The 22,074-nt window shown below is 44.1% G+C and overlaps 2 protein-coding genes across 8 annotated transcripts in view; one reads left to right on the top strand and one right to left on the bottom strand.

Annotated features, from left to right (window-relative positions):
• Positions 1-638: 638 nt before the first annotated feature.
• Positions 639-13,569, bottom strand: NME5 (NME/NM23 family member 5). Of its 4 annotated transcripts, none has more exons than XM_065644266.1 (7): positions 13,525-13,569; positions 10,113-10,200; positions 9,240-9,407; positions 6,952-7,157; positions 6,490-6,590; positions 5,369-5,487; positions 639-2,312 (listed from the first exon to the last, which is right to left on the bottom strand). In XM_065644266.1, the coding sequence occupies exons 3-7, from the start codon at positions 9,366-9,368 to the stop codon at positions 2,226-2,228; spliced, it is 642 nt and encodes a 213-aa protein (XP_065500338.1). In that variant the 5' UTR covers positions 9,369-9,407; positions 10,113-10,200; positions 13,525-13,569; the 3' UTR covers positions 639-2,225. The 4 variants fall into 4 exon arrangements, with proteins under 4 accessions (XP_065500338.1, XP_065500339.1, XP_065500337.1 ...); XM_065644267.1 differs by lacking the exon at positions 13,525-13,569 and adding an exon at positions 11,532-11,620; XM_065644265.1 differs by lacking the exon at positions 13,525-13,569 and adding an exon at positions 10,520-10,599.
• A 5,545-nt stretch (positions 13,570-19,114) lies between these two features.
• Positions 19,115-22,074, top strand: part of HNRNPAB (heterogeneous nuclear ribonucleoprotein A/B) — a 30,779-nt gene continuing 27,819 nt past the window's right edge. The window contains exons 1-2 of one of the 4 annotated variants that reach the window (XM_065643915.1): positions 19,115-19,168; positions 19,446-19,743. In XM_065643915.1, the coding sequence (XP_065499987.1) occupies positions 19,484-19,743 (260 nt within the window). In that variant the 5' untranslated portion in view covers positions 19,115-19,168; positions 19,446-19,483. Of the gene's footprint in view, positions 19,313-19,445; positions 19,744-22,074 lie in introns of all 4 variants that reach the window. The other 3 variants (XM_065643916.1, XM_065643914.1, XM_065643917.1) reach the window with 3 other exon arrangements.

Raw genomic sequence — 22,074 nt, 5'->3', positions numbered from 1 at the left:
CTTTCAGTCAATCTGTTTTTTTCCAAAGCTACACTTTCTGTGATATGGATTTATAACACTTGCCAAGTCTACACCACTCTGAGCCAAATAAAAAACTAAAGACCAAAAGAAAAGTGAGCAGCACGTCCTGCAACAGCCTCTGCCGTGGTGTCACAGCTCCCCCAGGAGACCAGGCTGCTCATCCATTTTACATTCCCAGGACTGACCTGCCCATGTCCTTCTTATTAATGCAGGTTCCTCAAGAACTCAGCTGTGAGATTTGCTGGATCGATACTCGTCCGAGGTGTACAGATACAGTGACCCAGGGTGGCACCTGAGGGGTGAAGGTATCTTCTCTCTACTTTTCCCTTAGAAAAATTGAAGTGAACACAAGTCAGCAATTGAAGGTGTGAACTCTAATATGAGAGGATAAATCCATGATGGACGTACACTGGAAGGACTGAGACTTTATATCGCATGGGGTATAAAGGTAATGTTTGCAACATCAGCTGCTTCTGCTCGTTCTCCTGGTAAGGACCCACCTACTCCCTATGGAAGTTATGACCTTCTATAGGGACAATATAGCACACATCCGTCACAAAAGCAAAACTGAAAACTCCAGCAGCAACACAAAGGAGATATTTATTGTCAAGCACCATCACATCAAAATAAGTAAGCAAATGCCATAGTAACTAACAAAATACAGGAGAATGTCCCGTGAATTCACCGGATTTTAGTTTCTGGCATCTTCAAAAGATAAATTTTTGGTTTGACTGACAGATAATCACAAAGCACAACTGTCCTGTAATTGGAGCAATCAGAAACATATGGGGATAATAATTATAGGCAAAATAGACTAGTTGTAAACACATCTGTTTACTGTATTTCTAGCCACTTCCGGTTTTTTTCTTCATATCTGAGGGCTTGGGCTTGCCTCTTTTTTATTTCCCCCTCTACCCCTCCCTCCAAAAAAAAAAGTCCCAGGATTTTTAAGTCTCAGTACTGCAGAGACCCATTTTCTAAATGTTTATTTCTCTGGGCTGGCAATAGTGGTTTATTCCACTGGGAAGATAAACAATTAGATTAAACAAAATTTATTGTTACAGACAAATTACTTATGTTTCTGGTAATTACTCAAGTTGGGGGAGCAAGTTTTTTCATGAAACAAATTATGAAATTGCTTGTTTGTTTAGTATTAGTCAAGCATACTAATATTTCAAAGTTGTGAAAATTACATTGTTTTCTCCACCCTAGCCAGTCAAACCACAAGATACAACGCTTGAAGTTAATAGTACAAGTACAGCTCTTAAGAAAATTCAAAAGCCTCATGTACCCCCAAACCAGTCCAGTTATTTTAGAAAAGGTAATAGTGTGGCCTCTAACCCATTCTCTTGAAATTCTCAACTAGGACACATTAAAGTTCAAGGCTAAACAATAATACCAGGAAAACAACAAAAATCAGTGTACCTTTGAAGAGCAGAACACAGAAAACATCCTTAAGGTGAGCTGTTCAAATGAAACACCTCTCTTTCAAACAAATATTGGAAGACAGCACTAGTCCTTGACTAAAAAACATCTTCTTGTGACTTCTAAAGGAAATCAAAGACTGATTTACAAGCACCGCCCCTTCTGCCACCAAGATGGGAAAGGCACATTCAATGTACCTGCAAATAAGTCCTTCAAATCACATTCTGACAAAAAACACGAGGCTCAAGTGAATCATCTTCAACAGTGACATTAGCTCGATGCTGTAATCGGCAATTAAAATTCTGAAGTTGCTAACGTGCCTCCAGGAACAGTTTCCAAAGCTACATCCAAGTACCTCTCTTCATAATGGAATTTGTGTCTGCTTAAAAAATGCTGAGACACAACTCTCAGTTTCACAAAGCACAGCCCAGCTGCACGTCTTTTGGGAATCTGCACTGGTGTAAATCATTTGGTTTGGCTGTCTGGAAGAACCAAGATAAATGGAGAAAATAGCAGTTAAGTCACACCTGATGGAATTTTGACTTTTTCTGGTTACTTTACACCATAAATTTATCATGTAATTCTACATTCACTTTGTCAATAGAAAAGCTACTAGAACTATTAAATCCTGGTTAAGTGTAAGTTTATTTATCTCACAAGGATGCAGGTAGTTATGACAATAACATCAACTTAATATTGATTACATAGCCAAAGGATACACTGAAAATGATAATATATATCTATGACTTGGAATGCCTGAGATGGTTTCCACTGAGCTCTCACCCCTGATGCTCTTCTTCAGCGAGCTGATGTCGTAGCCGAGGTTTATTAGGATTGTGTTCAATCAGCCAGTCAGCCAGCCAAGTCTGTGGAACAAAAAACACAAACATTTTCAGTTTTCTGTTGTTTTCTATTAAGCGTATGGGAGAATATTGAAAGCATTATTTGAAAACTCTGATACAGACACTCTCCTGCTAGACTCTGAAGACCTTTCAGAAAAAATGGACATACAAATAACCTGTTTCTTCTAAATGCTCTTTTAAATCTTCACAGCTTATATTGCTTTTGAACCACTCACACTGACCTTTAGAAGACAACTTTTCCTGGCAATGCCTATCTTTGTAAATATATAAGAACACTTGAGCTGTACTTCAAATAATCTGGTCAACTCTGTTTTGGAATGAGGTTGTACAATATGCATGAAACTGCTTAATGAAATATTATTCCTGACAACATTCACAGATATTTTATCTAAAATCCTCTATTAAAAGTGCCAGCCTTCTGCACTGAAGTAATCTTATCACACCTAAATTATCGTACAGCAAATTGTACTTAAATAAGAATGTGGGAAGTAGGAATGTTTTGAGTCCACTTTCATCTGCCAATGTCTCAGCCTGGCCTTAGACAAATTAGCCCTTTGCCTCGATTTCTCCACTTGTAAAGAGAAGTTTTTAACACATCCTTATTTACTTCACAAGGCTATTGACGATTAGTTTCTGGAATGCTAAGTACAACAAACTTCATACCATACTGTGAAGTGAAACAATTGATAGAACAGCAGACCAAGAAGGTAAGCAACACGCTCCTGTTATTATCAGGTACAAAAAGACTGGATGACAAAGAAAGAGACAACAAGTAGAGCACTAGGACAATCCTCACAGGTTAGTCAGCAATAGCAGGAGAACAGTAAGAACTCAAGACATAAATGGAAAACAAACACTCACACACAACTCCACCACAAATGCCAAAACACAAAAGCCCTTAGAAAGACTTGGGAAAATGAGAATTTTAAAAATTATTTGCGCCTGATTAAATTTATCCTGTGTTACTTAGGGAATTGGCTGAGACAACCTCTGTGCTACCAGCAAGTATTTCTGAGTGGACAGATAGTTTCTGATGCCATCTTCAGAAAGGAAGAAAATTTAAAAAAAAAAAAAAAAAAAAAAAGAAGAGCCAAACCACCCCAACTTCAATTCTGTGCTTCCTGGAAGGATATTAGGAAAAAAAACCCAACACATTCTGCCAATCTCCCTGTAAGTCACCTAGCAGATAACAACCTGAAAAGCAATAGCCAACATCTATTTCCAAAACAACAACAACAAAGTTCTATCAAATCAACATTATTTTTCTTCTGTTACAAGGTCGCAGACATTACGGACAGGGAAGAAAGAGCAAATATCATATTTTCATTTTAGTAAAGCTATCGAGACTGCTTCAAATAGCTTTATAGCTTTCTTACAAGCAAGGCAAAAAAAGCATAGTCTTGATGAAGTTACTGTCAGTTACCACACAACTGGCTAGAAAATTGTGCTCAGAATGCAGAGATTAATTGCAAGCAAAAAGAAACAATGAGTCAGAGAAATGTGACTTGTAAGAAGGAAAAAAATCAGACTTAATCTGGCAAAGAGATGACCGAAGGGAAAAAAAGATGGTAACGCCCTTTAAATATGCAATAGATTGTTGCAAAAAAAGGAGATATTATTAATGCGTTGTCTCCAATGTCCTCTGGGGATAGTAAAAGAAAAAAGTAGTAATGGGCTAAAAATTGGAGCAGAGGAGATTTAGGCTAACTTCTAGTGAAAGCTTTTCAACCAAGTATAATTAAGCACTGTAACAGATTGCCCAGGGGGACTCTAAATTCTCCATCATTTGGAACGCTAAAGAACAGGGCAGACAAACTTTTGTTAGGAATGGTTAAAGACAATTGGTCTCGCCTTTGGGCAAAGGGATGGATGAAAAGTTTTCTTCATCTCTGTTTTCTAGATTTCTATGGTAACAGGGCCAGACATAAAGTGAACAGGTTATAAAGCTGGAACAATCACAGTACATTTAAACTGACCCCCTATGTACCACATAGTTCACAGAAACATCCCTGAACTATTTTTCAGGATTTCTTTTTTCTGAAATGTATCTTTTAGAAATATGCAATGTTGATTAAAAATCTGATAGTCATGTAGAATCCACCACAACTGCCCATAAATTGTCACACTGATTAATTATTTGCATCTTAAAGAAGTACTAGTGTGAATGACTTGAACGTTAAGAATACAAAAACATTTACCATATTTTTCCAGATGAAAGAAAGCTAATTTTTTCTAGAGACTGAAAACAAACAAACAAACCAAACAAAACAACAAAAAAAACGCAACCAAACAAGAAAAACCAACAGGAAATTAACTCCAGTCTTCCCACTTAGAACTGTAATTTGAATTACATATATGGTTAAAAGGAATAATACATGAAAGGAGGACAAGATGCATCAGCTTGATAACTAAAAAGAGATCACAAGGAAACAAAAGATTCTTCTGTAGGTCATTTTGACTGTTCAAGAGAGACTTCACTCAGAAGAACCATAATTCATTTTCCTGGTGAACTGTGGAGCAAGTGAAATTAATGCTGTGTAGTCAAAATAATAACTTATCCTAAAGAAGGATGATAATAAATTTAAACAAGCCTAACAATGACAAAATAGAGTTAACCTTGCTAAGAACTCTACAATATTTTACTTGACTGTGTAACTACTACCATTGTGATTAGCATCTATTGTACAAGAGCAATTTCATCTCAAATGCACCCAGAAACAGTAAATAAAGTAAAAACTTATATTTGACATCATATGATAGTACCCACTTACCTTTCCAGCCATCTCTAACAACTGCATGTTAGAAAAAGTTTTACAGAAGCCACCAAAACCCCCTGTCACTTCATCAAGGCTGATTTCATTTAGGCCTGGCTCACTTCTTCTGTTAACAAACCAGTCAACATCTTGAAAGGCAAATGTTATTTGATTAGCTCATTAGCAGGTAGCTAAAACAGCACAGCTCTTTAACACAAGAGTAGCTTTCCTTTATACAGGGACTTTACTAATACAAAGCCAATGTATCACAAAGCATAGAACAGAAAACTGATATATTGTACGTACCATGGGATCCGCTGGCTTCTCTTTGCACAGCGCAGTGAGCCCGGCTAGTAATGTCGGCTTTACATAGAGGTTCACGTAATCTCTAGCTCTTTGTCCAGTTGGAATTGGCTCCAAAATCGCTGTAAAGAGTAACCACATGTGTTGGAAAGTAGTTTGTAGAGTGATTTAAAGAAGGCATTCTTTCAAAGGTGGTTTATATATGAGCTGCTGTTTTCCTTATTAAGTTAATAATACATAATGGGTTTTATAGCTTCCCCCACAACAAACTGCAAAGAAACTACTTGAACCCCTTTACAATGTCCCTGAGGTCATCTTACTAATTAGGCAATTACGAAAGGGGAGGAAAACAGATCATCTGGGGAAAATGTGTATCCTTGAAGATATATTGGGGGCAAGAAAGAAACAATATGTCCCATGCTTAGTACTTCTTGCAGTGTGAAGCTGGTTTCTGAAGACTCTAAAAATCTCACCTGAAGTCCAGCTTTGTTGTTAGGGTGAGGAGAAGAGACACGGTTTACAATGGGTAAGGCTTGTAGGGAAACACACCGTCTTTTATTAAACTGATAGAGTTGACAGAAACATACAAGTTTTTCCTCACAGAGTTTCTGTCAAAGAGCAAATTCATCTTTCAGCTGTTCCATTACAAACAAATGATCCTCCCCCAGCCTTTCCAGGTTTTATGGCCAATTTCTCTAGCACTTAACTTGGGAACTGCACTATCTGTGAGCATCAAGCTGCTGTGGAACAAGAATTACTCAGCCTGAGCCCAAGCAGAGTCAGTCTTCTCAAGAGAGCCAACAAGAATCCCTGGGCTGACGCTGCCAGGAAGACCTGGAACACCTTCCCATTTCCTCTCATTTACCAGCTTTGCTCCAATTCCCAGACCACAGAGTTTGAAAAGTAGAAGCAATCCCTGTAATGGCTCTTGAGATACATTTTGGTATGCCTTTCATCACAGAAAATAGCAGCTTATACATAAAAAAGACTCATATTCCCATAAAGCAAACAAACCCAAACTCTTCTAAATCCAATTTTATCTAGAGTCCGGACAGAGACAAGTAATAATAGGCAAGGACACTGTCCTCCCAAACATCGGCAATGTATTATTTGTACCATTTTACCTTCTGGAAACATGAATCGAATTTCTCTTTCTGCTGAGGAAATGCTGTGACTGCCGTGAAGTCCATTCCTCAGATCATCAGTCCCATAGATTGCTCTTAAGCTAAAAACAAGAGAAAAAAGTGGTTGGTAGGCAACTGCAAATCCCTTCCAAGCCTCTACAGTCCAAGAGCATATAAAAGCAATATATATGGACTAATTAACAAGGTATTGGCTTCATTCTGTTTTTTAAAAAAATAAGTAACTACCTAAAATGTATATTCACGCACTCAGCATTCTCCATAAAATGGGCAAGTTTTACATACTAACAAGACAAAGGTGAAAAGCTATGTTACACAAAATTGAAGAAAGAACAGGCCACTCCAAATCTGTATCTCTTTTGTAAAAGAAAAAAAAAAATTTTGGTCTCAATTAAGAGAAAGACAAATTCCTACTGACTTGCCCAAGGTCAACCAATGCGTTACCTGTGAGGGTGCGTTCTCCTGGCCTTTATGCTGTTTGGTGGTCCAAGCAATTCTTTCCAGTATGAGATCGCGCAACGTCTGGCAAGAACCATAGCAACTAAAGGTCCAGAACTCATATAGGCTGTTAAATTAGGAAAAAACACTTTTCCATATTGGTCTGCATAGAAGTTGCTACATTGCTCTGGGCTTAACTGGAGCTTCCGTTTCTATAAAAAGAAAAAAATATTTTTAAAAAGCTTCCCAAATTAAGGTCGCTTGCTACCTCAGGTAGAATACAGCCCTCTGGTGCTGATACATCTTCAAGTGAAGGAGAATAGACACAAAGTCCCAGCCCAATCTGATTCTCCCAGATCTGATCCTCTCTGAGATACAGCACAACAAAGAGCAAGAGTTTTCCAAGTTAATTAAGCAGACAAACAGGCCATTTGAGTAAGATGCGACTTCAGCCTACTCACACTTCAGCATTGTAAAATGGCTGGATGACTTAAAGTATAGTCAGGGCACAGTACAGAAAAAGTGACGAGCACTACAAGGGCAGGATTTAATTACTCAGCTGCTCAAGCATAATTTTCTACTTTTAAACAATTTTCTCTTCAGCCCACACCGTTAATTATGCAATTGTTCTGGTTTTCATTCAGGATTCATGCTTTATGGTTTTCACAAGAGCTGCTTAGCCTGCAGGTAGCCAGGATTAGGACACGTTTGGGAGATTATCAGCAGGCATGGGACAATTGTGAAAGGAGAAGTAAATGTTTTTAAAGTGCATTCGTTGAGCCTGAACTTACGCAACACAGAACACCAGAAATTCAGATTCCTAATAACTTTGGTGGCAAAAGTCACTGGAGACACCAGAAGACGCTCTAAATAGCTTGTCATTAAAAGAAATGAATAAAAATGATCTCTTCTCTCATCTTCTGATACATTAGGTCGAGAGAGGTTCTCCTTCCCCTCTACTCTGCCCTGGTGAGACCGCATCTGGAATATTGTGTCCAATTCTGGGCCCCTCAGTTCAAGAAGGACAGGGAACTGCTGGAGAGAGTCCAGCGCAGGGCAATAAAGATGATTAAGGGAGTGGAGCATCTCCCATGTGAGGAAACGCTGAGGGAGCTGGGGCTCTTTAGTTTGGAGAAAAGGAGACTGAGGGGTGACCTCATTAATGTTTATAAATATATAAAGGGTGGGTGTCACGAGGATGGAGCCAGGCTCTTCTCGGTGACAACCATGGATAAGACAAGGGGTAATGGGTTCAAACTGGAACACAAGAGGTTCCACTTAAATTTGAGAAGAAACTTCTTCCCAGTGAGGGTGACAGAGCCTGGAACAGGCCGCCCAGGGAGGTTGTGGAGTCTCCTTCTCTGAAGACATTCAAAATCCGCCTGGACACCTTCCTGTGTAACCTCATCTGGGTGTTCCTGCTCCAGCAGGGGGATTGGACTAGATGATCTTTTGAGGTCCCTTCCAAGCCCTGACATTCTGTGATTCTGTGTGATTTTATATAAATAAAACAACCAGAAAGGTAAGCGAGGGAATTAAACAAAGAACAAATGAGGAAAAGGGCATTTACAAGAATAACAAAAGTTGAGTTAAAAAAAAAAAAAAATCTTCAAATTGTGTCCAGAAGCGCAGTCGCTCACTCATGACCAAGGGCAAGAAGGGGGGGAGACCCCGCCCCCGCCCCCGGCCCCGCCCCCGGCGAGTGCCGCGAGGGAGCAGCGCCCCCCAGCGGTCCCACGCGGCTGCTCAAGGCCCCGTTCCCACGGCCACCGCGTCAGGGCCGAAAGGTCACAGCACCAGCCCGGTAAAGCCGATTGGGATGAAATATCTGCAATGCATTTACATATCCATCAAGCCCATTTAGGTAAAAAACAGTGGAAATTAAAAAAAAAATACATCAGACCGCAACTGGCCAGTTATCTAATTGAATTAATTCTCTAATTATCCACTTGGCAAACACACGCTGTACGAAACCCCACGATACCAGAATGATACACTCTCCAAAGTTACATCAGACAGTCCACACATCTGCTACATATGTTTGCTAAATCCGAGTTTATTAACGAAGTCCGTGTTTTCCTGTGGCCAGTAAAATAGCCGCCCTGTTCTGTTCACCCCATGCACCAACAAGATGCTTCCCTACAGAATGTGGCAGCGCTGGTTGATGGCATATGAAAAATACAAATCAATTTTTTGGACATACTGGCTTTTAGTTACTGGCTTGACTGCTGAAAGTTAAGATACTGTTCTGACTCTTAAAGTACAGTTATTTTCCCTGAGGCGCAGCCTGTTACCTGAACGATCAGGAATCCCGATCTGAGAATGAGATCTTCTATTTCTTCTTCTTTATCAACGACATCTGGTTTGATAAGCACTAGAGTTCTTTCCACACAAATCTGAGGTTCAGGCATTAACATCTGCATCTTGGCTTCTAAATCAGGAATTCGCGTACTCCTTTTGTACTGCAATGACATGAATTCGTGACATTTGGAGTTTGCCTACGGCACAGTCACCGGCGGTGACATTTACCGTGTACTCTAGGAACGGAGAGGGTCACCCCCATTTCACAAAATCCACGTGAGATTTTCTCTGGACTAGTTGGCAGTCTGCAGTTCACACTCACATTTCAGTGCAAAATGTAAACTATTCTATTAGTCCACTAATTAACTCAGACGACGTATGAGCGGAAGAAAAGCGTTACCGCACACTTTGCTACGTGCAGGAGCGAGCCAGGTTCGCTGCGCTCCCACATTCTCTGTCCAACTGCGTGTTCCACCAAACACAAAATCTCTGTTCTCAAGCATGAAGATCGTGGCATGGGACTTATTATCTGGATCTATTCCACCTGTAAGCCTCAGGGTATTCCTCAGTTGTTATTTAATTCTTAAGTCTATGGACTCCGGACAAAGTGCCAGTTTCCTAACTAAGCAGATCAAGCCATTAGCAAGCTATGAGGATATAAAATCGTTCTGTGAATAGAGGGAACGAGTGCAGACGGGTTTCTTGCAGACTTGTTACCACTTGTGAGATTCTTTTCCCTCTTCCCTCTGCCTCCAAGCTCACAGCCCAGGGCCTGGCTCCACCTGCCCTGGGCAAGACACAGGGATGCAGCCCACCGACCAGCTCACTGCTGCAAAAATCATATATAATTGCTCAGTTATACTTGCCTTCTTGGTCGGGATGAACTTCTCTGCAGCTGCACCTTCGAGACTCCTCGTTTGCTTTCAAATTGGGGTGAACAGGCTGCGGCCTCCACTGCGGGGAGGAAAGTCGGAGAGCTGAGCCCGGGAGGCCGGGGCTGCCCGGGCCTGGGAACCCGCTGCAGGTGAATGCACACACCGCAGCGGCCGGCCCGGGGCTGGAACACCCCGGCACGGACACCGGCGGCCCAGGGCTCCATGGAGACCCCAAGAAGCGCCTCCCTCCTCCCAACAGACTCGCCTCCCAGCTGGAGACTCCATCCCGCTCACCCTGAGGGACCCGCCGCCACAGCACCAGCTCCGCCTGCTCCGCCCGGCGGCTGCGACCGCTCCCCCCGCCCGGCCCGGCCTCCCCCCGGCTCCATGCCACGCACCTTGGCGCTGCACCGCCGCTGCCAGGCGACGGCGGGGGCCGGTTCCTGGGGCGGAGCGGCCACAAGATGGCCCCCGCGGGCCGCGGCTGCGGGCTGGGCCGGGCCGGGGAGCAGAAATGGCGGCGGCGCGGTGGCGGGAGGTCGCCGCCCTCGGGACGCGCCCCGCAGCCCAGGGCGGCCGCGGTCTCCGGGCAAGCGGCCGAGGGCCGCATCGGGCTGTTGATGGGCACCGCGTTTGGTACGAGCGTAAGGAAGGAAAGGAGCGGCGCGATGTGGGGGGAGCTCGCTCATTTCTCCACAATAAACGCTTTATGTCGGTTTTTACCTCACGCTCGGGACTACTGGGGGAGGTATGGGCTCGTAGAAAACGTTCATAAACTGAGGTAACGCCATTTATTGGAAAAAAGGATATGCACCGAAGCCCTTCTTCAGGTCGCGTAAACGCCAGTTTGTGTTGTGGGAGCACGCACGAGGTTTCCTGTTCGCGCGCCCGGTCACCAGCAGGATCGGGAGCCCACAGCGCGCAGCCTTCCCGCCCTGACCTGAACCTACAGCCCTATCTTTCATAACTTTTTATTGCATTACAGTGTCTACCCACTTCCATCACAAAAACAAACATGTAATGGGTAAGAACCAGCCACCGTTTTCTGGGTTAAACCACAACGAGGTGAGCCCTAAACAAGAGCTGGGCAAGCCACGTTCGCTGGGGATTTTCACCAGGTTTTGCCACCATTGCTCCCTTCACACGCCTCATTTCCCCGGCTCTCTGGGAGCAATTCCGGTACAGCCATCACCCATCTGACGTGGTGATCTCTCATGCTGTAGCCCAGCCTGTGACCTGGACACCAAAGCATTGGCCGCTCCGCTATCAGCCCGCTGGCCCCGGGCAGGGCTGAGCCGCTGCCAGCTGGCCCGGCACGGCCCGGGTGTGACCCGAGAACGCCGCTGATAACTACTGAGCTGGCTCTGCAGCCGCCACTCCTCCCCAGCGGGCCTCGACCCCTCTTGTTACCGATTTCTCAAAAACTGTGGCATCCGAGATGCTGTTAAGACCTCTGGCCTGCTACTGAATCCAGCTGAAACGGGCCGTTGCATTTGAGTCCTTGAGGTGACACTGACAAAGGGACAGAGAGGAAACACAGGTATACAAGCTTAATTTTTTAATGAAATCAGACCGAAAGTGGATGCAAAGGAGAAAAGACCAAAAAAAAGCCAACACTTTGAGCGCCATAGATGCTGACATGGTGTACCCTGGTTAGCAGAGGAAATAAATTTATAGCAAAAGCTGGTTTTAGTGTAAGAAAAATGCACTTTGCCTTAATCTTTTTCATAAGCAATGTAAATAATAAAAAAATAGAAATGACAAACAAAACTATGTGATTATCTCCTTGCAGCCAGTTTGAAATATGTTTAAAAATCCAAGACTGAAGTTGTTTTTTATTCACGCACTTCAAAAAAAAATAAAGGTTCCAAGTGCACAAGATAGTAAGTAATTCAAGTAATTCAGATACAGGCTTTCGTTCACTGACAGGGGCATATGGCATTTGTTTCTTTAACAGAGATACCTTATGCAATATTTAGTTTGAAGATATTGTAAACACTGCAGCTACACAAAGATAATGAACAAACATGTTTATTAAAAAAAAAAATAAGCTGGGAGAAGGAGTTCACCAGCTTTTTAGTTTAGCTCAGAGTTAATTTGGCAAGAGTTGTTTCTTTTCGAAGTCAATGAGCACAAGTCTGACAGCCTAGCTTAGATTTAGCAGCTGAAAGGCTTCCTCAGCCTGTATGAATAATTCAGAATTATCATTACATAAGAAATGGGGAGTTTAATATCCATGTAAAACACTGCTAAGATTAATCTCTTGCCATTTATTTATTGTGTGCATTTTTTTTCAGTTAACCAAGATAAAAAAAAAAAAAAGTGTATTTCTGTGCATCCTTATACATTGCAGTTTCACCAGGAGCAGAGTCCTGTGCACTCCACTCCCTGCCACGGGCCCTCAGTCCATCTCAGAATTTCTCTCCTCGCTGTTTCCAGAAGCATTTCTGGAGGGCGGAGATTGTCTAATTTTAGTACCTCGGAGAATCCTCCTCTCTCCAATGAGCGGGCGGCTGCATCTGGAGCTGCAGCCAATTACCCCGGGTTTCCTCTTGCGAGGCTTCCCACGATGGTTTAATAATGCAGACTTACAAATTTAAAGTGGCCTTACATGTTAAGACAAAATAACATTATGTGTTTCGTAACAAAGACATTTTTCACGGTAATAAAGTCTCAAAGGTTTCTTCTAAAGCCTTGGATTCTATAAACCTGACCTTACAACCCTGTGTTAATAGCATTATCATATGTATGTTATCTTTGTAATGCTTGAAAAAATATTTCTGAAAACTAAAATGCTGGTCTGAAGCATCTTCCCTAAATTCTGTAAACCGGGGATGTGGTTTTAAGAAAAAAAAAAAGTATAATTACAATGTAATGAACCATTACAGTTCTGAATACTTCCCTGGGCGTAGCTTTGCTGCTGTATCTTATCTGTTAAGCGGTTTAACTAGCTTTAGTTGTCTCACTTATTTTTAGCTGGCATGGAATATAACAACACTGAAAGACTGTGGCTGCAGGTGCATTTGCATTCTAGTCACAACAGAAAAGTAACTTTTTAAGGAAAAATATTATTTCAGAGCTTTGTACTCCAATACCGCAAGAAGGTGGAGAAACTAATGTCTTGTAGACTCTTAAAAAAGGAAAGAAAAACAGAATGATGAAAAAAACAGTGAAGAAAAGCTAAAGGAATAACACTGACTAGTTGCATTGATTAAAAATGAAGCTTGCACATCGTTTAGCTTTACTTGCATTTTGACATTAAGAACAAGAAATGTATTATTTGCTTTCGTAGCAATTTACTACTTATACATTTACCACCCATACAACTCTCGTCCACCACTTACTTTTTTTTGCTTCTACCTCTCACGATGAACTGTCCTAACCTGCCCACAGCACAGCTTACCTTCAGCACTTGCTTCATCCAGGCTTGCTTTTGCAGTGCATAGTGTCTCTGCCGGAAATCCTGTGACCGAGCTAACTTCCTCTCCTGCAAGCTTGCTCTCTCCTCCATTTCTGCCTTCTTACAGCTGAACAATTCTACTCTTGCAGCTTATCTGCATGTCTGTAATCCCAGCCAGCTTTCCATTGCTGCTAACCCTTGTCAAGCCTTCCTTGCTGCTTTCCTCTATTCTCACCATTTTCTTTATAGATAAAATTAACAAAATATTGTCTTGATGCTTCCCCTTTCTATAAGTCTGTAAGTGGCACTAACAAAAATCCTACCTACACGTGTCCTGTAACTCCTATAACTCTGTCACTTGCCCTATTAACTTCACCCTGTTTCACTTCCTGATCCCCTCACACCCACTCTTTTCTCTTGTTCACGGCTTCAGTCATTCAGTCTGTTCTGACCCCCCAGCACCCACACAGATGTGCTTGTCTCTTTTACATTAAAAAAAACAACGAAACAAACAAAAAAGCCTTTGGAAGAAGTGCCTCTTGTCATCTCACTTTTCCAAGTTTCCAATCACATCTCTTGTCCAGTTCTACCCTAAATCCCCTTCAAACTTGCTTTTGCTTTCTCTCATCATCTGGAAGTTTCTCAGCCCATCGTAAATCAATCTCTTCTAGGGCCTTCGCTCACGTTTAGCATAGTTACCTAGTGTCCTACCTCAGCTTTTGCAAATATTCTCACCTACTGCTGCTTCTCCGGTCACTGTTTCAGCTTGGCTTGTCAGTATCCTACCTCATGTTTCTTTCCGTTTTCTGCAAGACATCCTAACAAGCAAATACAGATGTGATTGCCTCTCACTACTGTCTCCTTTCAAACTTCAGGTATCTCCATTGCAATTAAAAGTCTTGGTAATGAGCACGTGTTGGACAAACCATCTGCCTGAAACCCAACCGCTTTTCTACTGAGTTATTTTACAGTCACCTGTGGAGTGGGTGGAACCTTATAGCCAGGAATGTGGGGTTAGGGCTCAGATTGGTCTAAGTCACTGTGGAGATGTCAACCAAGACACGATTTTTTGGGTTTTTTTATTGACGTGGCTGGGAATCTTGCTCAAGCTCTCCTCATCTCTGTTATTAATATACTTTTCTCTGTCCTCAACAAAGAACACATTTGCTTCCATTCACAAAGCTCTGCAACACCATTTTCTTAGTTCTTCAGCTTAACTCCCTTAGTTTTCCACATCTTTCCAGAGTCTTCTCTATCACACACAAAACTGTTAGGCTTCAACCACAAGCCCATTCACATTCTGCTCTGGTCCCAGGTACCTTTTGTTTGATGCTGAAAGGATATGGATATCTCCTGCTTCCTGCCAGCAGGTACAACTGAATTCCACTACTGCACCTTCAAATCAAGACCTTCCTGCTTTTTCCCATGGTGAGCTCCCGTTGAACACTTGTAGAAAGGTCCTTTCCTGGCTGTGAGTGGTATGTGGGTGGCCCCAAAGTCTGAGTCCATTCCAGAGGCTGGGTTAGGGAGCTGGTTGGTTGTAGAGCTAGGGTGGTGTTGGTGCAGTTGTTGTTAGAGCAGGTCTGAATTCTGGAGCTGTTTGGCTTGGTGGCAGTGGATGTGTGTCTAGATAAGGTTCTCGCTCACTTTGATGGGTCTGGAGTGTGTTCTAGTTATGCTTCTAGGTAGCTTGTTGGTTCTAGATCATGTTCTAGGTCGCTTGAAAGTTCTAGATCAGGTTCTAGGTTGCTTGAAAGTTCTGGATCAGGGTTCTAGGTTGCCTGCCTGGACAAGACTGGGTTGCAGAGTCAACATATGGTTCTGGAGAAGGATCATGTTCTGAGAGGGAGTGGTCCTAGAATCTACTAAAGGGCAAAAGTTAAAAAGATGGAGAATTGCTGGTGTGGCTTGAGCGGAAACATTGCGGGGCTGTCCCTGACTTCATCCATTGCCATCACTTTTGGGGGATCTCATTTTAGGGCTGCACTGTGGTCTGTTTTTTAAGCTCATCCCTGTCAAAGAATACATCTGAGAATGGTTCCCCTCCTAGCACATGCTTAGAGCTTCAGCACATGCTTAAAATTACAGCTCCACTTAAGTGTCTTCTTGAGGTGGGTCTCCACTTGGAAAAGATCTCTTCTGTGCCAAAATTGAACACCATTAAAATATCTCTGTGGACTGATCAATGTAATGGGCAAAATTTGAGCCTCATTGATATCAATTGCTAAACTTCCACTGCCTACTCTGTGGGGTCAACAGGATAAAAATCATGCAAAATATAAAATGAATCAACACCTTTTGCTGTCATGTCCTGCCAAGGGAATGGAACAAACACTCCGTTGAGTGAGGTGACAGAGCTGTGGCAGGTGGGAAGTTGTTCATTTTTTTCTTGTTCTTCTGATGAATCAAGGACGTTTCAAACTCCGTTTCATTGCAAATTATACGAAACAAATACATTGGCTGGATAACTGAGCGGTTTGTCTTACCTCCTAGACACTCCTCTCACTTCCCATCGGCTTCCTTTTAAAGGAGACACTCGAGAAAAAGAATTCACAGAATCACAGAATGTTAGGGATTGGAAGGGACCTCAAAAGATCATCTAGTCCAATCCCCCTGCCAGAGCAGGAACACCTAGATGAGGTTACATCTTGCAAGGAAATTAAGTAATAAATAACATCAAAAGCACTCAGGTTACACGCACCAGCTAAGCCTAAACTTACATGACAGGCTCATATAAGCTGCTGCCAATTTCAGTTTACTCTCAAGTGCTGGTCTATAAACTTGTAACATCAGCGCAGATGAATTTCTGCATACAAAAAAAAATTGCAAAAAGAAGGTGGACAGGGCACACTTACCACTTCAGCCAGATCAGCCTGCAAATACCAGTTTGGCCTTAGTCCCCTGGAGTGACTTAAGCCAACGCATGATATTTTCTCATGGAAGCATGCCAGCAGCCCAGTATAAACAAATGCAGTCAGTTGACAGACAGCGGCTTAGTTGTTTTTCACCACAAACCATACCTTTTTGGCACAGACCTGATTGATAGGTTTACGATCTAAGACAAATCTGCCCACAAAAATCAAAGTAAGTTATCTTGCTGGATGTGGATTAAGTTCCTCTGAGATGGCATAAATTAGGATAAAGAATATCTTATGAAAAATTTCTTTAATTCTAACATTTTATTTAAATCCAATACAAGAAAAACAATTTTTAAAATATATTCTCATAAAGATGAGTATCTTTATCAGATAACATATACAACCTGTCCTGTGGGCATAACAATTATGAAGTGTACTGGTTAGATACTCTTTGTACAGTCTTTACTAGAGCTGACCTCATATAACATTTCTTCACAAACTTTAGCCTAAAGAGCTGGTTGTAGAGCTTGTCTGCAGTGTACCTTACCCTGTCAGCAGACAACGTTGGGATAAACATCTCTCAAGATGAAGTTCTGAGCTATTGTAGCTTGTGGCAGAATACTTACAAATTAATATCCTTCACCTGGCTGACAAATCACACACATTACATACACTATGCCTGTAAATTATTGGAGCTAATCATGTTGGGCACTTATTTTTAATTACTTTAATACTTTTCTATTTGTAAGTAACAAAAATGTGTGTGTGTGGCAGAAGATTTACAAAAGCAAATAGCCACTATGGCTGAGGATTTAAAATCCAGAAATTATAAGGACATCAGGTGCAATTCCAGTAACAAATACGATGCAGTCTTATTGCACATGTGCATGGGTATCAAAGGAGAAAGCTCAGCTTGGACCAGTTAAAGTGATGCTGAATTACAGATTCACCGAATGGTTAGAATTGGAAGGGACCTCTGGAGATCATCTAGTCCAACCCAATGCTCATGGCAAGTACCACAAGCACCAAAGCAAAAGAGCGGCTTGAAATTCTTGGCTGTAGAGAGGGGCCCTTTTCCATACCGTGTCCCAATACAAAGCACAATTTCCTTTTTTTTAATTCTATTTTTTTCTTTTCTTTTCCTTAAGTGCTCTGGCTCATAGCCTGAACCAATGGAATGCTTTATTAAAAAAAAAAAAAAAAAAAAAAGAGGAAAAAAGGTAGATCAGGCCCTTACCCTCGACATACCATGTTCATTTTATTTCATGCTCACCTTTAACACTCTGCTTGTTGTACTGCTACAAAGCTTACAAAACCAAACCCAATGTTCCCTGTTTTACCCAGTTCTAGTTCAGCAAATGAACCCTGTTAAGGATGAAAAGTGCTCTAAAAGCAGTTCACTGAAGGACATCCCAGACCATAGACCTGATTACTTAACAACAAAATCTATCACCACTATTTATTTTTATTCACAAGTAGCTATGTTCTCTCTTTTTGAATTCTAATAGCAGATGAAAATATGCAAATTGAACCAGAGGAAATATTTGATAGAGGGTGGAGCAAGCAAGTAATAACATATGCATTCATTAGTACAGCAAGTTAGGTAATAATTGTTACTTTTTGCCCACAAACAAAGGGTTTAACTTTTTTTTTTTTTTGACAATGTGGCAGCAAGCTTTGGCTGTCTACCTAAAATCCAAACTCTGTCCCTTTGATGTGGACAAGTGAGATATTAGGAACAGTACACTACAGAAGAATTTTAAGTATGATTGCAAGAAACAGTTGTCTTCTGCACTTTTCACACACAACTTTGTCAACAAGGTGGATATATCCCTGGGCAAAAGACATTAAGGCCAAGGCACAAGTTCAGGGCTCCAGCTCCCAGAGTTATGTAACCTCTAAACCTAAGTTTCCATTAAAACCCAACAAATTTTGGCCCTCTCGGTTGCAAAACCAGCAGAGCTGGAAACATTAAGTAAACCTCTCGTACTGGAGTAACTGACTCAGTGTACACACCACACCTTAAGTTAAACCAGCGCAACGTTTTAAGTAAATACTGCGCTCAACTCACAGGCGCGTTTCCGTGACTTCCCCGTGCGGGACCCGCGGGCCTGGGCAACCCTTTTGGGCCTGGGCAACCCTTTTGGGCCTGGGCAACCCTTTTGGGCCTGGGCAAGCCGGGAAGGGCTCCGTGCGGCGCCGCGTCGGAACAACGGAACAGCGAGAAGAGAGCGCTGGCTCTGACCGTCCCGCCCGGGCCCCGCACCCTCAGGGCTGGGGTTTCCTCCCTGTCACGCTTGCGATTTTCCTGAAGCGCCTGGCGAGGCCGGTAGCGCTCCCCGGGGCGGCCACCGGAGCGGGCCCTTCCCCGCCCGCCACGGGGGGGACAACGCGCCGGACTCGTGGGTCCCACGGCTGGGCGGTCCTCCCCAGGCTCCCCACACCTCCGGGGCTGCCCTAGCGATAACGGCACGACTGCCGCCCCCTTCCCCTTCTTCCTCCTCCTCTTTCTCCTCCTCCCGCCCTCACAGGCGGGAAGAGCCGCCCTCAGCGCCGAGGCCGGAGGCGCGAGGCCCCCGCGCGCCTCGCCTTCCCTCCCAGCCCCGTCCCGCGGGCCGCCATTCGCCTCGCGCCGCGCGCCCCGCCCTCCCCTCGCAGCAGAGCCAACCGAAGCCGCGTAACGGCGTGAGTGACAGGCGGTAGCGGCCAACGTTAAAGGTCCTTATTGCTGTGTGGCTGAGGCTCCGGCGGTATAAAGGCGGCCACGCGTTAAGACTCCGGGCCGGAGAGTACGTGTCTCAGGGGGAGGAGAAGGTGGTGGCGGGGCCGGTGCGGAGCAGCCGAGCGCCGCGGGGAGAGCTGCCAGCTCCTGCGCGTGAGGGGTTTTAATCCGATTCCGGCCGGCCCGGATTTTATTGGGAGCGGGTTTTAAAGTGAGTATGAGCGGCAGCGGGATGGCGATGGCGGAAGGGGGGGGGAGGGGCGGGACCGGACCGGATCAGACCAGACCGGCCCGGCGGGGGGAGCCGCCTCGCTGACCCGCGGGGCCGCGCTCGTCTCTTGCAGGCGCCTGTCATCTCTCTCGCCTCTGCGGACGGGGCAGCATGTCCGAAGCGGAGCAGCAGTTGGCGGCCGCTGCCGGCGCCACCCAGAACGGGCACGAAGCGGCCGAGAGCGCCGGAGAACAGCAGGCCGAAACCGGCGGGGCTCCGGCGGCGGCGGGCGCAGCAGCGGCGGCAGCGGCGACGGCGGGAACGGCGGCAGCAGGAGCCGGACCGGCGGCGGGAACAGCGGGGGCGGCCGCCAGCCAAAACGGAGCCGAAGGCGACCAGATCAATGCCAGCAAGAACGAGGAGGACGCGGGGTAAGCGCCGCGCTTCCCTCGGCGGGCTGAGGCGGGAGCAGGCCGCGCCCCCCCCACCCCCGGGCGCCATGTGCGGTGGCGGAGCGCGGCCGCCAGGCCCCGGCGCGGCCCCTCGGCGGGAGCGGAAGCGAAGCGGGCGGCTGGCGCGCTGCGAGGCCCGCTCCGCCCGGCGGGGGAGGGCGGCGGGCGGCCCCGCTGCGGAGGGATCGGGCGGGCGGTGAGGCGGCGGCCCTGCAGCACCAGCGCTTCCTTTGTTCTGGAGCTGCCTTTTGTTGGCGCCATGTGGTGGCTGGGGGAGGGGCGAGGAGCGGGTTTGTTGCCGTCTCACGCTGTAAAATGGAAGGGGGTTTTACCTCGGCTCGCTTCGCATCCCGCGTTTTCCTCCTCCTTTTCGCTTTTTAACGGAAGGAGTTGTTTTTCGTTTGGGGGGGTGGGCTGGTTCAAACTTTGTGGGGATTGCATGGCCGATCGCCGCCGGCGTCCATGTAAACGCGAACGTGTTTTGTGTAACGCATATAAAAATAATCCTGGCTTTGGAAGCTAGTCGGGGTAAGCTAAGTATTTTTGGAGTGAGTAGAGGGAAAAAACCAGCACGAATGAGATGATGTGCGGTGTGTTTAAACCAGTAAGGTTGACTTTGGCGTACTTTGCAGCATTGTCAGAAAACGGCTTATCTTTCACAAGTGATTTCTGGAGGAGTCAGTGTAGTTTCGCTGTGTTTTGGTCCTTGTGTACGAAAGAGTCATTTCTTTCCTCTAGTAGTTGGTTTGTTTATGTATATACATGCTTGACTTGAAAACTACCTGCCTGTTTCTCAAGTGGGTCTTTGTTATTCAGTCTACCCCATATATTTAATTGGAACTCCCTTTGTTATCCCTGGGCCCTGAACCAGAGGGTCTGTGCCCTCAGGTTGGACAGCGAGCTGAAGCCACAGTAGCATGATAGATTTTGGCTGTAAGGGAAGGAGGAAAACTTGCACAAGTGTCTCGTAAGCTAAGGCTAGATGTATCTTTTGCAGACACTAGGAGGATTGAGAACCAGGCCCTTTAGCTGTGTGCAAATTTTCGTTTTACTTTTTTAGTATTCTGCCTTGAAAAGTGGGTGATACTCTGCATTTCTCGCATAGGGGGTGACAAATTTCAACCCCAAATCAGTGTGATGCAAAACTTAAAGAAAAACAGTTATTTAGAGGGATTGGCCTATGTAGAAGACCTAGCATTGTGCTAAAACAAGGGCTGTCCAAGGCAGAGTTTGGGATGCTGATATTGGAGTATTTTGTTAAGAGCTAAAACATGCTTTGATTTAGCTACACTACAACACTCAGGAGGAAAAAGAGACTGTGTTAAGAGCAGTTGTCCAGTTTGTGTGGCCTTGGAAGGCAAAGCCAAATAAGAGGAATTTGGTCTTAGTTTCAAAGGCTTTATATTGTGTTATGTAAATATATGTAGATGTGGATCATTCCAATTACAAAACAAAGGACTGTAAATTAGGAAGTGTAATATCTACTGCTGTGGTAAGAGGTGAACTTAGCATGTGGCAGTATCTGCGTATACCACAGCCCCATCCCAATGGCATAAAGCAGTTACAGCAGCCTGCAGACAAATTTCTGTCATCCCCCAACCACTGAATTTCTCTCGATTATTCTACGAGTGTAGTCAAGGATGACAGGGTATGCTACGGAAAACCACTGTCAGTCTGTACAGATTACAGCAGTCGTGCATGGTCAGTAAGTGGTTGTGATGAGAAGGAATCCATCAAGTTACCTTTTTTCACTTGTTATTGAAAGGTTTAGGAAACTTTGTAAGGCCTTTTTTGTAAGGCTCTGTAATGGCTGCAAGAAGCACACAGCCTTAACTTGAACTCTGTATATCTTGCTGTACCTGTCAGTTGAGAGTGCACACTTTGATCTTCTGAAGAAATAAGGGTTTAGCTTACAAAGGATGGAGTTTCATCCAGTTTAAGGAAAAAAAAACCAACATAGTACCTATACTTTTTCCTCATGTTGCCTTTTGAACATAAATGGATGCTCGTTATAGCAAATCTAAGTTAAACATAACCACCAATACCCAATTTTATTTACACATAGTCTAGTTTCTAAAGTGCTACTAGCTTCTAGTGCCAAATCTAGGTTGCCCCTAAACAGAGTAATAACAACTTTAACTGCTTTGGTTTATAGTTAGATAAAAAGCCTTGAATGCTTTTAAAAGCCTAGTTTGTTAGCTTGAGAACTCTGAAAATAGAAAATACAGCCATGTTATTAATGTTTTCATTTGAAGCGAGGCATTTGAAAAGTGCCTGACTGACTAATCTAAGTTTTGTGTGTTAGCTTCA

This window comes from Caloenas nicobarica, chromosome 13 (genome assembly GCF_036013445.1).
Source record: "Caloenas nicobarica isolate bCalNic1 chromosome 13, bCalNic1.hap1, whole genome shotgun sequence".
Taxonomy (NCBI): Eukaryota; Metazoa; Chordata; class Aves; order Columbiformes; family Columbidae; genus Caloenas; species Caloenas nicobarica.
Note: the sequence above shows the minus strand (reverse complement) of the source record. Positions and strands in the feature narration are given on the sequence as shown.

Excerpts from the sequence above, each read along its gene's own strand:
- NME5 (XM_065644266.1), bottom strand. The coding sequence starts at position 9,368 with ATGCAGATGTTAATGCCTGAACCTCAGATTTGTGTGGAAAGAACTCTA. Across the intron at positions 7,158-9,239 it reads CGGGATTCCTGATCGTTCAG|AAACGGAAGCTCCAGTTAAG; the intron begins GTAACAGGCTGC and ends TTCTTTTTATAG. Across the intron at positions 2,313-5,368 it reads AGAAGCCAGCGGATCCCATG|ACTTGGCTGGCTGACTGGCT; the intron begins GTACGTACAATA and ends TTTGTTCCACAG.